General features: G+C 37.4%; 1 protein-coding gene across 1 annotated transcript; it reads left to right on the top strand.

Annotated features, from left to right (window-relative positions):
- The first annotated feature begins 803 nt into the window (after positions 1–803).
- LOC128198634 (piggyBac transposable element-derived protein 4-like) lies at positions 804–3,746 on the top strand. Its single transcript, XM_052884956.1, has 2 exons — positions 804–1,339; positions 1,621–3,746. The coding sequence occupies exons 1-2, from the start codon at positions 1,053–1,055 to the stop codon at positions 3,605–3,607; spliced, it is 2,274 nt and encodes a 757-aa protein (XP_052740916.1). The 5' UTR covers positions 804–1,052; the 3' UTR covers positions 3,608–3,746.
- The last annotated feature ends 13,870 nt before the right edge of the window (positions 3,747–17,616 follow it).

Below are 17,616 nucleotides of genomic sequence, written 5' to 3'. Positions count from 1 at the left end.
TCAAAACATAATACAGACAGGCCTGGCCATGGGCGCGGACGATTGAGCGTTGCGGCGGGCGTTGCAGGAATAGTTCATTTTATAAGCATTTAAGCTAACAAGCTAGCAATAAGCATTTAAGCAATACCACTTTATTAATGCCTGCAGTTTCACCCGCGTAGTTCCCGTTCTTGTCAGAATACGGGAATTAATAATATAGCCTATGACACTCAGAAATAACGTAGCTTTCTAGTGGTAAAAGAATTTTCAAAATCGGTTCCGTAGATCTAGAGATTAAGCCATACAAATTTTACCTCTTTACCTTTACCTCGGAGTCCGAAAGCACATTAGGTCTATAAGTAAGCGTAAAAAATTCTATCATCTATCCATAGAACCTTAGTCTGCCATCTAATGGGTCGTAAAATAGTCTGATAATGATGAGTAAATTAAATTGTAATACTTATAGAAACATATTATCTGTACTATACTAATTTATAAAGCTGAAGAATTTGTTTGTTTGTCTGGTTGAACGTCCTAATCTCAGAAACTGCTGTTCCGATTTAAAAAAATATTTCAGTGTTAGATAGCCCAATTATCGAGAAAGGCTATAGGCTATATCATCATCATCACCATTATCAACCCATATTCAGCTCACTGCTGAGCTCAAGTCTCCTCTAAGAATGAGAGGGGTTAGGCCAATAGTCCACCACGCTGAACCAATACGGATTGGCAGACTTCACACACGCAGAGAATTAAGAAAATTCTCAGGTATGCAGGTTTCCTCACGATGTTTTCCTTCACCGTTTGAGACACGTGACTTAACACATTTAGTGCTCACTACTCGGATCCGAGTTGGGAGGGGGGATAGTAGCGGTGCCGCGCACTCGGATCCGAGTGACCGGCCTGTGCATTTTGTAGTAGTCAGTAAGCCGCCGGCGTTTGAGGTGAGTTTATGTTGGTTTGCGCGACCGCTCTGAAACATATTCAACTTACGAAAACGCGTATTGGTTTCATTATAACAGTGTAATTGTGACTTTTACACACGATCGTATCAAAGCTATTTTTGCACTAAAATGGACAATAAGGCTGGACCGTCTGGAAGTAAATCTACGAGTAGTTCTAGAAAAAAGCGTCGGCAAAGTGATGACTATGAGTCTGACTATAGTGATGAGGATGTGTATTCTCAAAGAGCTGATGAAGACTCTTCAAGTTCAGAGGACTCTTCTAGTTGCGGCAGTGATGATAGTATCTTTGATACTAGACTGAAGCAAAAGACGACCAGCCGTGTACCACCAGCTCAACCTTCAAGGTCATCTGCCCCAAAGACGACAAGCCATATACCACTAGCTCAACCTTCAAGGTATGACTAACTAATGATGTTATGAACGCATGACAATAAATATTTGAAAACAATGTGGAAAATGAAATCTCCGAGTGGGAATCGAACCCGTTCCTTCAGGATTCCATCCTTGACACTTTAATCACTAAGCCTCAAAAGCCAAATTCCTCATTGCTTTGAACCGTCTCAAAGAGGTGTAGTTACCATCAAAAAATGCTTAAAAATATTTATTATGAAATTAAATTGATTGAACTCAATAATAACAGTAAATTGTACTTAATTCCATTTAATTTTATTTAAAGGTCACCTGCCTCAAAGACAGTCAGCTGTGTACCACCACCTCAACCTTCAAGTTCATCTGCATCAAAACGTGGTTTATGTGAGTCAGATGGAAGGGCTATCATTCAATGTAAGCGATTAAGACCTTCATTTAGGGATGGCCCCACGCGTAATAATTCTACTCAATCGTTGAAGTTACCAGATCTAAATAGTTCCTCAGCATCGAAGTCAGCGCCTCGACTACTGGAATTTGATGGAGACGGTAGCTTTGAATTCAATTCTGAAATTGACTGCCGTCCTACATCGCCGAATATCGTACAGGACTATGGAGATTTTTTGCCGGATATACCAATTAACCCTACCAGTTCAACACCTAGCGTATCTCTTCTGAGATCCGATGCGATCACCCCCAACCTTTCGCCAGAACGTGATGACGTCTCTCCATCAATTATGGCTGTTCGGAGATCTGGAAGTCGTACTCCAGACTTACCCGATGATTTTTATCTATCACCCAATAACTCACCCTCTGGTCAAGGAGCCACTACCACCTGGAGCAGTGATCCAAGCTCCATGAAAAGCTTAGAGTTTACTAAGGAACAGGAACTCTTAGTGCCGCCTCCAACTGATCCTTACGAAGCATTCCGACTAATGATTGATGACGAGTTGTTAGATCTTATAGTTCGCGAGACCAACGCGAACGCAATAAGAGTCGGTAATGCACAAAACGTCAAACAAAACTCCAGAATAAAATCTTGGAAAGATTTAACAAAGGAAGAACTGCTGACATTTTTAGGACTCCTTCTTCACACAGGAACAATTCGACTAAACCGTTTAAGTGATTATTGGAAACGACACTATTTGTTTAATATTCCATGCTTCGGACAATTCATGTCACGAAATCGTTTTTTACTTATTTTACGATGCCTACACTTTACGTCTGTAACCAGTGAAGAAGACCGTCTCAATAAAATCCGACCATTCATGGATCATTTTAACAATAAAATGAAAACTATTTACTGTCCAGGTAAAGAGCTATCATTGGATGAGTCCATGGTATTGTGGCGCGGTCGGTTGCTGTTCCGACAATATATAAAAAACAAACGGCATAAATATGGCATTAAACTCTATGTTTTAGCAGAACCAGATGGTACGGTCTTGAAATTTCAAGTTTACGCCGGTGCTAATGATGAGACATCAGGGCAAGGACATAGTAGTAAGATTGTCTTCAAACTACTAGAAGAGAGACTGGACTGTGGCCATCATGTATACATGGATAATTATTATAATTCTTATGGCCTGGCTGTGAAATTGCTAGATCGACAGACATACTGCACAGGAACGTTAAGAAAAAACAGGAAAGATAATCCCGTCGAAATTGGCTCTGTTTCACTGGAAAAGGGAGAAAACAAATCCTTGTTCTTGAACGGCGTTCATGTCGGAAAATGGAGGGATAAGCGATACGTTCTGTATATTTCTACAGAACACGGTAGTGAGATGATGGAGACTACTTCCAAAAGAGGATCTATAGTAGTGAAACCAATGGCAATCGTTCATTACAATAATTTTATGTCGGGTGTTGATCTTCAAGATCAGATGTTGGCATACTATCCAGTCCAAAGGAAGACGCTGCGTTGGTACAAGAAGCTGTTTGTGCATATGCTGCAAATGAGCCTTACTAATGCATTGCACTTGTACAATACATTTTCGGCGAATGACAAATTAAATCTATATGATTTCCGTATGAAGATACTGGAGAAGCTTTTACCTGATCCTAATGATGTAAATCGACGCAATGTTTTGAAAGTGAAACACGAACTCACAAAAATAGAAAAGACCCGGACGAGAGTTAAGACAGTAGGAAGAGTCACGAAACAAACTATCGAAGTGGTCCGAAAAGAATGCAAAGGTTGCAAATCACAGAAAAAAAGGGTGCAAACAATTTATGAATGTAAGCAATGTGAAGGTTCTCCAGGTTTCTGTACAAAATGTTTCTGCCTAGCACATTCATAATTGTTTTCATTAAATTTTATTGTTTTGTTACCTATGTGGTTAAAATTTTCAGAATATTTTTTATTCCTTTGTACCTTTATGTGAGTGACTCACCTTTATTCTGTGACAAGTTTTCAATTAAACTTATAATTATTACGTACTGATACTTTTGATTGTATGGCTTTGATTTGATTTTTGATAAATATTATTGTATCGCTCAGATTTATGAATGTCTTCCTCAATAAATAATTATTCAAATGCGCATTATATTTTATTTACTATCTATATCCCTATGTTACTTAGGGATAATATAGCATTTAAAATGTAAAAGAATTATCGAAATCTGTGGAGTAGTTCCATTCCAACCATTGCTGTCCCTTACGCTCGGATCCGAGTGACCGGCACCTGGCGCGCTATGTGCCTAACACTCGGATCCGAAAAAGGTTATTTTTTATTAAAAAAATAATAATAACAATATACTTTCATCCATATTTTTAAACATACCTATATACTTAATCAAAATACGCCTTAAAAAAATTTGGTTTCTGCCTAATTATTTTAATAATATCTTAAGCAGTGAATGTGTTAAAATGCACACAACTGAAAAATTGGAGGTGCATGCCATGGACTGGATTTGAACCCACACCCTCCGTAATCGGAGGCAGAGGTCATATCCACTGGGCTATCACGGCTCCTAGGCTATATATTATTTCCGTATTCATACAGAAACTGGAACCATGCGGGTGAAACCGCGTGGCGTCAGCTAGTGTAATATATTTACGAGTACATCCGTTTCAATTCGCTGTTCGCAGTTCGCATCGGTCGAGTCTCTTTGCGGCGAAATTCCCATGGCCAAACCTAGGTCTGTATACCTCAGGTACTCCCATTGCATATACAACGGGAATATTTGCTAAGCGAATCAGGATCATGAATATCTAACGAATTGTGTAAACGCGTATTCTATACAAATGTTTATCAAATCATTGGTTTGTCGTTTCCTAATTGCTTTTGAATTGGAGTCGTCCAATTTCTTGTTTACAGACGAATTATAAATAATACCAAATAAACAAGGTTAAGGCTTTGATACTTGCTCAAAGCTTAAATCCTGCTTATTTGTTTTTAGTTTTATAAATTTAATTCCCTTGTTTGAAGAAGGATTTTTGTCTTCTAATGAGTTATGTAACGATACAGTCTATGGAAGCGGGTATACATGGAAGATGTACAAGTTATTCTACTCATACTTTTGATAATACCGGAATTACTTGGCAGTACGTCTTTGCCGGTACCTAGCCACGAACGATGCCTACTATCTCACCAGACTTGAGTAAACGAGATGGCCCATTTCAGGTCCACTCCTGTACCCCGTATCATAAAGTTTTAAAAAATACAAAGACTTTATTGAAATCTAAAGAGGTGAATAAATCTAACTAACTAAAACCCCAGTTTTTGAGTTATATCAAAATTGCGCCCTTAAAGCAACTATGACATGACAATTGAGAGCAAACATCAAAACGACTACTGCATTGAAAACGTCATCAATCCGCCATTATTACCCATAATAGTGTTGCATTTCTTGGGAAAGAATTAATATCATTTCGAAAGAATTAAAATCAATTTGTAGATTTTTATAATCGAAAATAGTTAATAATTTTATTCTCTTTTATTTCCGCCAGGGTACAATGACTGATCCTGGGCTCCATACAATTTTGGACCATATCGTAAGTACCTGGCTCGAATGATGTGTGTATACGTGTTTGTATGGATGTGTTAGTAGCCAGGTGACATGTAAAAGCTCACGGGTAGAGTAGGTACTTTTATATCATGACGCGTGAAATCATAATATTAAAACGTCAACCTTTATTTAGACAGAGACGAGAGGTAAGACAACAGTCCAACAGGTGAAGATCTTTGTCTTCTACTTCTAAATACAAGCTTTTTCACGACAACTGAAATAGCGGTTATGTATTAAAAAAAAACTTTACTTTTTATTTTTTTTTCTAAATATTTTTATATTTTTTAGCCGTTCATTAAACGACGAGCCACTAAAGCTTGAAACTGAAATTCTAATTTGCTGGTAACAAAACCTCTCTGAATTCCAATCAATTTTAATGTAATCGGAGCGAAGGGCAGAGTTGTTTTGCGGATTTAGAGATTCCTTTGTAATGCGATTGCGATTAGGCACTCCACTCTTTTATATTCTGTCCCCGTAATCTTTCTTCAGTTTACTTAAATCGTGGCCATTAAAATCGAATCTCTCGATCAGGAATTCCGGTCAGGTACGTATCTGATTTCGGTTATCTTTTAATACACGTCTAAATACATTTTACTTAATAAGCTTTTATTATATGCTTTAAGTTGACAAAATTACATGGTGTCAGAAGTGGGATTCGAATCCACAAAAACATTACATGGTTACTATATATTATTTAATACATGTATTATTACCCATATTCGGCTCACTGCTGAACTCGAGTCTCCTCTCAGAATGAGAGGGGTTAGGCCAATAGTCCACCACGCTGGCCCAATGCGGATTGGCAGACTACACACACGCAGAGAATTAAGATAATTCTCTGGTATGCAGGTTTCCTCACGATGTTTTCCTTCACCGTTTGAGACACGTGATATTTAATTTCTTAAAATGCACACAACTGAAAAGTTAAAGGTGCATGCCCGCAACCGGATTCGAATAAAAATAAAAATATTCGAAAAACACCCTCCGGAATCGGAGGCAGAGGTCATATCCACTGGGTTATCACGTCTGTATTATTACAAACATAACACCATCAAAGATGCCTATTCATTCTATAAGATGCCTATTAATTCTTGACTTCATATTGCATTTGTTCCAAGTGCACTTGTCAACATTGTCAGATCAATTTGTGGTAGTAATATAAACTGTAACTGCAACGTCAGGGTGACCCAATTACTGATGCCTCGGGCTAGACTAGACACTTGCAGCCTCGTTAGAGTTATAATGGTTACCCCAACTGAATTACAGTTTTGGTACTCTTAGTTTTGGTGCAATATTAGTTGTATTTAAATATATTGCTTTTAACTACTAATACACTAATATTACAAAGGCGAAAGTTTGTGTGTGTGTATGATACTCATTCTGCAACTATTGAAAAAATTATACCAAAATTGGGAACGGTCATTTACATTAGTATATTCTGGTTTATTAATATATATATATAATAGTTTATATTAATCCAGAATGTATGGTTTTGTGAAAAACGAAGTTTTACGCAATCAGCGCTTCCGTTACTGATTAATTTATAGTGTTATAACACTATAAATTAATCAGTATCCAGTATCACGAATGATAATTCGTGATACTGGATCTATGAGTTATTGAGCAATTCTTTTTTGTTACAAAATTAAACATTATCAAGCTCGCCAATACACACTGGAGCAGTGTAATGCAGCTAAAGTCCATATATCATCTTCTATATGGAGGAAGATCTTGACATAAATACTCGTAGTAAAATAGTTATTAAATAAATCAATTTAAAGTAAAAAATCATCATTGAAAAGCTTCAACTAACTAAGGTCCTTCCACCTCTCATCATTTTACTATCACACTGCAAGACATCGGGTTTTCATGTTTGTATCATTGATGTCCCTAAGACGTGTACAACGCGTTTTATAACGGGTAGGTACTGAAAATGGGGAATAAAATCGACCCGAGATCTGATTTTCCTAATTCTCACAACTTGTGTTTAACAGCGGGCGATGGAACGAGCTATGTTAGGAGTATCTCTGCGTGATCGAATCAGAAATGAGGAGATCCGCAGAAGAACCAAAGTCACCGACATAGCTCAACGAGTTGCGAAACTGAAGTGGCAATGGGCGGGGCACATAGTTCGAAGAGCTGATGGACGTTGGGGTCTCAAAGTGCTGGAATGGCGACCCCGCACTAGTAAGCGCAGTGTTGGCCGACCCCCCACCAGGTGAACTGACGACATCAAGCGATTCGCTGAATTCAGGTGGCTCAGTATCGTGATATTTGGAAGTCCCTACAAAAGGCCTATGTCCTGCAGTGGACGTCCATCGGCTGATATGATGATGATGATGATGATGATGATGTGTATAACATGTGTGTTTATGTGTGTTATTTCACCTAAGTAACATACCACAAAAAGGAGACCACATAATATAAACAATAGCAAAAAATCTGCTAAAAGCGCAAAGGTGTGACCACAATATCTATCACGCACCTGTTATTTACACACTAAATTACACAACCATTGTGTCGTATTAGGGTAATTCAATTACACTGTCAGTAATCCGTTTATAACAGGCTCATAAGTATATAGTAATGTGATGAGGTAATAAGACGGGAGCACGCTCGATCGCGTGCCACCGCCCGCCCTTGAATATGATTTGGTGGTTTATATGTATATAGGCATGTATGGGGGTTTCAAGCGACTTTTCGTGATCGATAACTTAATAATCGTGAACAAAAGCTGCCTTTCCACCTGGTTAACGTGTGCTATGGGCTATGTGACCGATACACGTTATGTTTAGATACAGAGGTGTATCTGAACAACGCGCAGCACACATTGGCTCCCCAGCAATACTCCTTAACGATTTCGGCGACCAGAACAGCCTGCTAAATTTCTGGAGCGAGCTCTAGAGCCTAATGAACCTACGCATAACGGCTAAATTTAGAGGCCAAGTGCGGAAAAGGCCTATGAAAGAAGAAGAAGATGGTTTATCTGTTTTTTTATTTAATGACACAGTTAGTCCTTGACTGCGATCTCACCTAATGCTAAGGGAGGATGCAGCCTTATATGGAAGCGGGCTAACTTGGAAGAGGTACAAGTATATTTCTACCCATACTTCTAACGGTTTCTACGCGGCATCGCACCAACAACCTAAATATATTGCGGGTAAGGTGGTCACTATCCTTGGCCAAAGCCACCAGACCAGACCTGATTCAACTAAGAAAATGTAATGCAAAACTGATCCTTGCTAGAAATCGAACCTCTCGGTTGATAAACACTTCATAATAGCAGTTAAGACTTAGGGAATTGTTGGTATTTCAAAGCTTCCTCCTTTTTTTGAACTCGGTTTAAAAGTATTTTTTTATACTCTATTTTTTGTAAGGTCTTAAAAGAAGTAATATTAATTTGGAACTACTTTTAATCATTGTCAAAATCCGTTTGATGCGATCTCACCTGTTGGTACAAATCACAGTGTAAGATGTCTTAAATTGTAAATCTAAAAATTTGACAATTTATAAAATTTCAAATGTCATATTGACCGGAAATGAGAATCAAACCAACCTAAAGGCTAATACATCTTTGACGTATGTTAATACGAAATTAAGATTATATGCAACAAATGTCATCCGGTGCCTATTGGTATCTTAAAGTAGGTAGATGACATTCCTGATTTTACGTTTATTTTAATAGATTGACCATGTAGACCAAAATATTGAATAGGCCGCTTTTTTTTGACGTGACAACGTCTTATAAATTGGTTTGCCGGGTGACACTTCAAGAAACTGCGTTACGCTCCGCTCACGTTATGCGCTCACAATGAGAGCGAGTGAGAGGCACGCGTCCCTTCCACTCAGGGCATGGTTAGCCCGCCTAAGAGCGAGAGAGACAGAGCGAGAGAGAGAGAGTGAGAGAGATAGGCATACACACCGGTTCAAATTATGAATATTCACATTAAAATTATTTTACCACTCAAAGTCGTTGTCACGTAAAACTTTCGCTCGTATACCGACTTTACAGGCAACCAATTTTTTTTTCCTTTGAATGCCCAATCCTTTACCAATTGCAGTGATGTTAGAACTATCATTTATATACTATAACTTTTACCTTACTTTACTTATTATCTTTTTATAGTATAACAGCGTTTTAGCAGCAGCGCAGTAGATCGTGCTAATGGAGCGTCCTCATTACATTACAGTTGGTTCCTGCTCTCTAGCAGTCCTTTTAAGATAAAAGCCCTAAAATTAATCAAGATGTAGGTACCTTACATTTTGGTCTTAAATTTCCACTTAATTTTACCTCTATATTATAGAGTACCTGGTAGACTTGGTCGCTGACTATGGGCCTTAGTAGAAGGCTCAAAGTCACTCAGCGAACGATGGAGCGAGCTATGCTTGGAGTTTCTCTGCGTGATCGAATCAGGAATGAGGAGATCCGCAGACGAACCAAAGTCACTGACATAGCTCAGGGAGTCGCAAAACTGAAGTGGCGATTGGGCGGGCCATATAGTTCGAAGAGCCGATGGACGTTGGGGTCCCAAGGTGCTGGAATGGCGACCCCGCAGAAAGCGCAGTGTTGGCCGACCCCCCATTAGGTGGACCGAGGATATCAAGCGGGATGCAGGAAGCCGCTGGATGCTAGCGGCTCGAGATCGTTATGCTTGGAGGTCCATGCAAGAGGCCTATGTCCAGCAATGGGCGTCTATCGGCTGATAAGGTATTATAGAGTACCAATTAGGTAGTCGTTAGAAATACAATCAAATGAATCCATATATCCCTTGGTCACGCCATCACGCGTAAACGGCTGGACCGATTTCACATTTTTTTTTATGTGTTTGTTATTGTCAGCAGAAGGTTCTTATAGCAGAAAAAATTAAAAAAAAGGGTCGTGGTAGGGTAGGGGTAGGATATGGATAGGGGTAGGGTAGGGGTAGGATATGGGTAGGGGTAGGGTAGGGTAGGGGTAGTTGAAAGTTTACGTCGAGTTTTACGCGGAAAAAGTCGCGGGCGGCCACTAGTTGTAATTTAATTTTAAATTAAACTTACTTATTTATATAGTACTAGCAGATGCCGCACCTTGCACCCGCGTGGTGTAGCGGTATTTCCGGTTGCGTCGCCATAGATTGAATTTTGACTATTTCTCTTGACGAGATTATCTCGTTGGTCGCATGTTAGCGCCACAGTAGAGAAAGGCAGGCCAGACACAGTTGCACCGTAACGCGTCATTTCCCAGAAGAAGTTACTTCTAACACGAGTCTGCTTTAGACCATAAAACTGAAGTAAAATAATTTCAATCAGGAAGATAGTTTCAAACTAGCCGCGAAAAACCTAATATCAAAAGCGATGTCGTGAGTGTGGTTTGCCTCAACAGACAAAAACGTGAGGTTGTTTAAAAAAGCGAAAAACCAACAAGAAAGATGGTAGATCGGTTCTGCTCCTAGCAGCTGTCAACCTTGCATCTCGCAACTTCAGTCCCGTCGTGACCACGATCCATGCAACTGGGTCGAAATGTCGACATTAAAAATCTCGTTGTTTTATCGTACCCGTTAAAATAATATTCATAAAACTTATTGTGCTACCCTCTGTGCTCAATGTCCGTTCGCCTCGCCCTATTACACTTCTTGTAACGCATTCACCAGCTGACTAACCAAGTTAAGCGTGCGTAAATAAGTTGTACTTCAAAAATAAAACCCAATCTAATATTCTTTATGGAAAAAGAAATACACCTTTGATACGTAAATAAAAACATAATTTTAATATTCCTTTGTATTTGAAGAACAACGACGTACCGTGGACTTGGGAGATCATAAATTTTTCATACACAAAAGCGTATTTCGAATGAAATAATATAAAAAGGAAAAACATTTCAACGCGACAATGGTCTAACTGATACAGCTCATTTGCGATTGTAAGGCAGGCTCGAATTGTAATCATTTATTTAATACTATAATTTATTCTGTGACAATTGAATTTTTTAATGTAAATTGCCTTTTTATTTACTAAATAGTGCTTTTATTTTAGAAAAGTCATTTTAGCCCAGGAATCGTATAAAGTTTATTTTCCGTGAGTAGCTTCATCTTAATAAGACGCTCAACATAACAGCCACAATTTCCTACAAATTGTATCGTATCTACGACATAAACAAATTGATGGTCTCTTCATCATCATCATCATTATCAACCCATATTCTCTCAGAATGAGAGGGGTCGGACCAATAGTCCACCACGCTAGCCCAATGCGAATTGGCAGACTTCACACACGCAGAGAAATAAGAAAATTCTCTGGTATGCAGGTTTCCTTACGATGTTTTTCCTTCACCGTTTGAGACACGTGATATTTAATTTCCAAAGATGCACACAACTGAAAAGTTATAGGTGACACCGTCCGGAATCGGAGGCAGAGGTCATATCCACTGGGAGCCACTAGGCTATCACGGCTCTGTTGGTCTACTCTCGCTATATCTTTGCATTTAACTACTAAATGCAAGATCACAAACACTAAAATGCCCTGAAATTGGACTTTCGAATTGCGAATATCAAAGACTTGCAAAAAACTTTTAGATCTAGCTTTTATAGCGACGTTCAAAGGGATGCTAATTAGAGTCGCGCTGATTGATATTCGCTGTGCAAGTTTCGCGAGTCGAGTATGTTTGACTAACTTGAGTCTCGTTATTAAAAGAATTTTTAGCTGACGAAATAACAGAGGAGATTCTCAAGTTTGGTTTCGAAAATTCATGAATTTTTGTTATTGGTTAACTAAATCCTACTAATTATAAACGCGAACGTTTGTATGGATGTTTGTTACTCTTTAACGCCGGTACTACTAAAGCGATTTGGCTGAAATTTGGAATGGAAATAGATTTTACTCTGGATTAATACATAGGTTACTTTTTATCGAGAAAAAATCCATGGATTCCCGAGATTTGCGAAAACCTGATGATTTTGATGGTATGAATGTTTATTACTCTTTCAAGCCTCGGCTACTAAACTGAATCACCTGAAATTTTAAATATAGATAGATTATAGTCTGGATTAACACATAGGCTACTTTTCATCCAGGAAAAATCCGTGGTTCTCGCGGGATTTGTGAAAAACTGAATTCCGTTATATATAATATAATTATATATAGTTATATATAGTATTCCAACAAATACTCCAAGTGTAATCCACCTACTCTCGTGTGGATCGTGTGTTTGGTACTGTTTGGTGTGTTTGGTAGCCAGGTGTCAAGTTAATGCATCCTAGTTATACCTACTTACTAGACGATCAGGTCAAGTTTCTTTTTGACTTATTTTTCTCTTTTGGCTAGGACAATTATGCAAGCCACCAATAAGCCATCAGCGACAGATTGTTAAGATAAATAAGACTAGTTATGGTTTTTATTTTTTGGAAACTACAGATTAATAAGAAGAACTCTTCAGCATTTTACAGTTTCGTTATGGGTTACAACTTGAAATAATTCACAGAATACAAGTTTAAGTTATATCTCGTTATTTCCCATGCGGAGAGCACGAAAGCCCTAAAAAGGAAAACCCAAATAAATCTATTTACGGACGTAGTAAAAATCGGTTTTATTTCCAAAAAGCCTTGAGATAAAAAAACGTTGGTCTCGTTAGCGTTCACTTCGAGTAACGAGGATTAACGAAAGAACCACACTGAAAAGAATTCCTGATGAGTTTGTTAATTTACCGTGCTCTGTTTCCTTATTTGTAATCAATTGAATGTAAACCAACTCGGGCGAGATGACCGAGATTGAGCGAATGGATGGGTGAATGAAGAATGGGTTTCACCGGATTTCATTCAATCAACGAAATCAGAGCGTTGTGTTTTCAATAAAATTTGAAGTGTATGTACTCAGTTTTACTTCTGGTAAATAAGTTTTTCTGTAATAAATACATAAAGTAGAGGTCTGTCTGTGAAGTTTTTTTTTATTCCTTACAAATTAGCCCTTGACTACAATACCATCTAATGGTAAGTGATGATGCAATCTAAGATGGAAGCGGTCTAACTTGTTAGGCTCTTCCTAACAAGTAATAAGCAATAAAATCCACAATCCACACCAGCTAGACCTGGACCAATGCAGATAATCTCAATCGGGTCAGCCGGGGATCGAACTCAGGATCTCCGTCTTGTAAATCTACCGCATACCACTGCACCACAGAGGCCGTCAAAATAACTGCATGTTTTTAAGTGCTTATAGTTATTTACACGAAAACTGAAGCCTTTTAAAATTTTTGTCTGTTTGACCGGAATTATCTCTGGAACGGCTGAACCGATTAAGACCGGACTTTCACTGATAGTAGAGGAGTTTATTGAGAGGAGAGAGAGAGAGGTCTAGTTATTTTAGCCTGGAAAAATCCATGGTTCCCGCGCGATTTATGAAAAACTGAATTTTTACATCAACATTGGGGACATTGGGGACTAGTTTTATTTTTTTGGCTTACGCTCAACTACAGTATGGTTGATGAAAAATTGAGTGTGCTTTAAAGGTGTCAAATTAAAATACAGCAGCAATAACTCCATATTGTCACTACACAAGTGCAAGTTACTCCTAAGATTATTGAGATAGAAACCTAAATTGTACATACTATACATACATATATACTTACTAGTAGACGCCGCGCGGTTTCACCCGCGTGGATCCCGTTCCTGTAAGAATACGGGGATAAAATATAGCATATAGCCTTGCTCAATAAATGGGCTATCTAACACTAAAATAATTTTTCAAATCGGACCAGTAGTTCCCGAGATTAGCGCGTTCAATCAAACAAACTCTTCAGCTTTATAATATTAGTATAGATTGCAAAAACAAATGGAAATTTTAATCTATTTGGTCACTCAAAGTAATGGACCAATTTTATGCAGTTTTTATGAGAAAATAAAGCTAAACTTAAATAAATCATTGTTTTATACAGATCAGCAGGATAATTCTCTATCATTGACTTAAACATAATACAAAATTAAGATTGTACGAGCATGTAAAAATGACATCCGGTGCTTACTGGTGTATATCACACAGTATGAATGACATTTTGTCAAGTGATTTGATGTTTATTTAAACAGGTTGATAATAAAAACCAAAATAGTGAATAGGCCAGTAGGATTCAGATAAACAGCTTTAAAAAAAAACTGAGTATCAGCTAATAGAAAAATTGAGATTTATCTCACATCATACTGAAGATACGGTTATTTCTATTACATTTTACGATGTTAGACACCAGTTGACTCCCGATTCGACATCTCTGTATGCAGTACACGTAGGTATGTATTGACCGAGCGGAAAGCCAAATTGCCTCTCCCGATACAAACGAAACGATATTAGAATAACTGAATTCAGCCGTATCACTATGTCTGTTGGTACGGGTAATATTAGCAGCATGAATATTGCATGCTCGTATTGTCGGCGTGGCTTAGCTAGAGAGATCGTGGAAAGATTTTACTAAGTACTTATAAAAAGAAGTAAAACGTACAGACATCGGACTGCCTTGTTGTGTTATAATGTGATAGGCGTGATTGTGGTGTAATTACAGGCAAATGAGGATTAACACCTACGCCTTATGGCACAGGTAATATTAGCAGCATGAATATTGCATGCTCGTATTGTCGGCGTGGCTTAGCCGGAGAGACGGTGGTAAAATTTCACTATGTACTTATAAATAGAAGTAAAAAGTAGGTCATGCAGAGATCATGCAGCATTGATGTGTTCGGGCTTTTAGTTAATAGGCGTGGTACGAAATACCTAGTTACTTATAAAAAGAAGTAAACAGTGTATTATACCAGGCCCGACATCTGAGAGTATTGTTGTCTTCTGGTGTTATAGGCGTATTGTTGTGTTATAATATAGCTTTTTTAAATTTTACTACAATATTTTATATTTTACTATATATTTACTAAGTAATAAAAATAAAAGGTTAATAAATAGTGAAGTAAAAATTGGATCACGCAGAGATTATACTGTATTGTTTTGTTATAATCTAATAGTCGTGATTGTGGTCTAATAACAGGCAAATAATCCTTAACACCTACACCAGCATGATACGGGCAATGTTAGTAGCATGAATATTACATGCTCGTATTCCCAGCGTGGCTTAGCCAGAGAGATCGCGGAAAGATTTCACTAAGTACTTGAAAAAATAAGTAAAAAGTGGATCAACCCAGTACAGACATCGAGCTGCCTTGTTGTGTTATAATGTGATAGGCGTGATTGTGGTGTAATTACAGGCAAATGAGGATTAACACTTACGCCTTATGGCACAGGTAATATTAGCAGCATGAATATTACATGCTCGTATTGTCGGCGTGGCTTAGCCGGAGAGATGGTGGGAAGATTTCACTAAGTACTTATAAATAGAAGTAAAAAGTAGATCATGCAGAGATCATGCAGCATTCATGTGTTCGGGCTTTTGGTTAATAGGCGTGGTACGAAATACCTAGTTACTTATAAAAAGAAGTAAAAAGTGTATCATACCAGGCCCGACAACTAAGAGTCTTGTTGTCTTCTAGTTATATGGGTGTATTGTTGTGTTATAATATAACTTTTTTACATTTTACTACAATATTTTATATATTCCTATACTTTCCTATAATATCTTATATTTTACTAAGTAATAAAAATAAAACGATAATAAAAATTGAATTAAAAATTGGATCACGCAGAGATGATTGTGGTCTAATTACAGGCAAATAAGCCTTAACACCTACACCAACATGGTACGGGCAATATTAGTAGCATGAATATTACATGCTCTTATTCCTAGCGTGGCTTAGCCAGAGAGATCATGGAAAGATTTCACTAAGTGCTTATAAAAAAAAATAAAAAAGTGGATCAAACCAGTACAGACATCGAGCTGCCTTGTTGTGTTATAATGTGATAGGCGTGGTGGTGGTGTAATTATAGGCACATGAGGCTTAACACCTACATCTCATTATACGGGTAATATTAGCAGCATTAATATTGCATGCTCGTATTCCCAGCGTGGATTAGCCAGAGAGATCGTGGAGAGATTTCACAAAGTACTTATAAAAAGAAGTAAAAAATGGATCATGCAGATATCAAACAGCACAGCTATATTTGAAGGACGTGGTTGCTGATGTTCTTATTTTCCTTATGTATTTATAGACGTTTACTAATTTCGTAAGAAAGCCCAACTTTTATGCACTTTGTTTTGGCACACACATTTTGCAACTTGCAAAATAATAAAAAAAAAATGCAATATAATAAAAAAAAAACAAAATATTGTAGGAAAAATATTTTTATTATTTATTATATATAGAATATTTTCAAAGTAATGTTTCTTGTGAAGTAATTTTTTAATGAAGCTATTATTAATTTTATGAATAAATTCTTAAATTCAAAATAATGATAACATAATTGAAATATACAAATGCAGTCGAGCCTCCTCAAAATGACCCACCGTCTCTCGGAACTGGTAGTCTGTATGTAAATACCCTCTCGTTCTGTAAGATTTTCCATTTATTTTTCCGCGGAACTTAGGCTACATTATTAGTTTCATCGCAATAAAAATCTCAAGAAAATCGTTTTTTTTTTTGTGCCGCCTTGCTACATCTGAATCCGCAAAAGAATATACAAATACAATAAAAACAAATTATTTATAACATCACTCTAATCGTTCAGATTTCTTTACAATACAGGCTTCCGTCTCTTTTGCAAATTTTGTACTCATATGAGAATTCGTATATAAAAATACTAGCTGACGCCACGCGGTTTCACTCGCGAGGTTCCCGTTCCCGGAGGAATACGGGGGCAAAATATAGCCTATAGCCATCCTCGATAAATGGGCTATCTAACACTGAAATAATTTTTCAAATCGGACCAGTAGTTTCTGAGATTAGCGCGTTCAATCAAACAAACAAACAAACAAACAAACTCTTCAGCTTTATAATTATAATATTAGTATAGATTTTACTTAGAGCATTCTTTTAGAGCAAAATCGAAAATCATCATCAGTTTTCTCTCTATTTTCAAAAAACTGTAAGAAAGGATGATTACACAAATACGAGTATAGTTATTTAGCTTATCTTAAGCATACTTGGCAATAAGTATTTAAGTATTTGCAAAAAAAGTCACAAAGAGAATCGAATTTAAAGTATTTTTATTTCCCAAAGTTCTTTTTACCAGGAAAGTAATTAGAAGCACTTTGGAAACTTGGTCGCTTTGGTCCCAAGAAAATGTTTCTTTATCAGTTTCCCTATCCTCTTAACTTAACGTCTTAACTTTTTTCTTAATTACCAGTACATATTAGATAAGTATATTTAGGTTAGCTTGGTATGGACATGTAATGCGTAAG

This window comes from Bicyclus anynana, chromosome 13, assembly GCF_947172395.1.
Source record: "Bicyclus anynana chromosome 13, ilBicAnyn1.1, whole genome shotgun sequence".
Taxonomy (NCBI): domain Eukaryota; kingdom Metazoa; phylum Arthropoda; class Insecta; order Lepidoptera; family Nymphalidae; genus Bicyclus; species Bicyclus anynana.
Note: the sequence above shows the minus strand (reverse complement) of the source record. Positions and strands in the feature narration are given on the sequence as shown.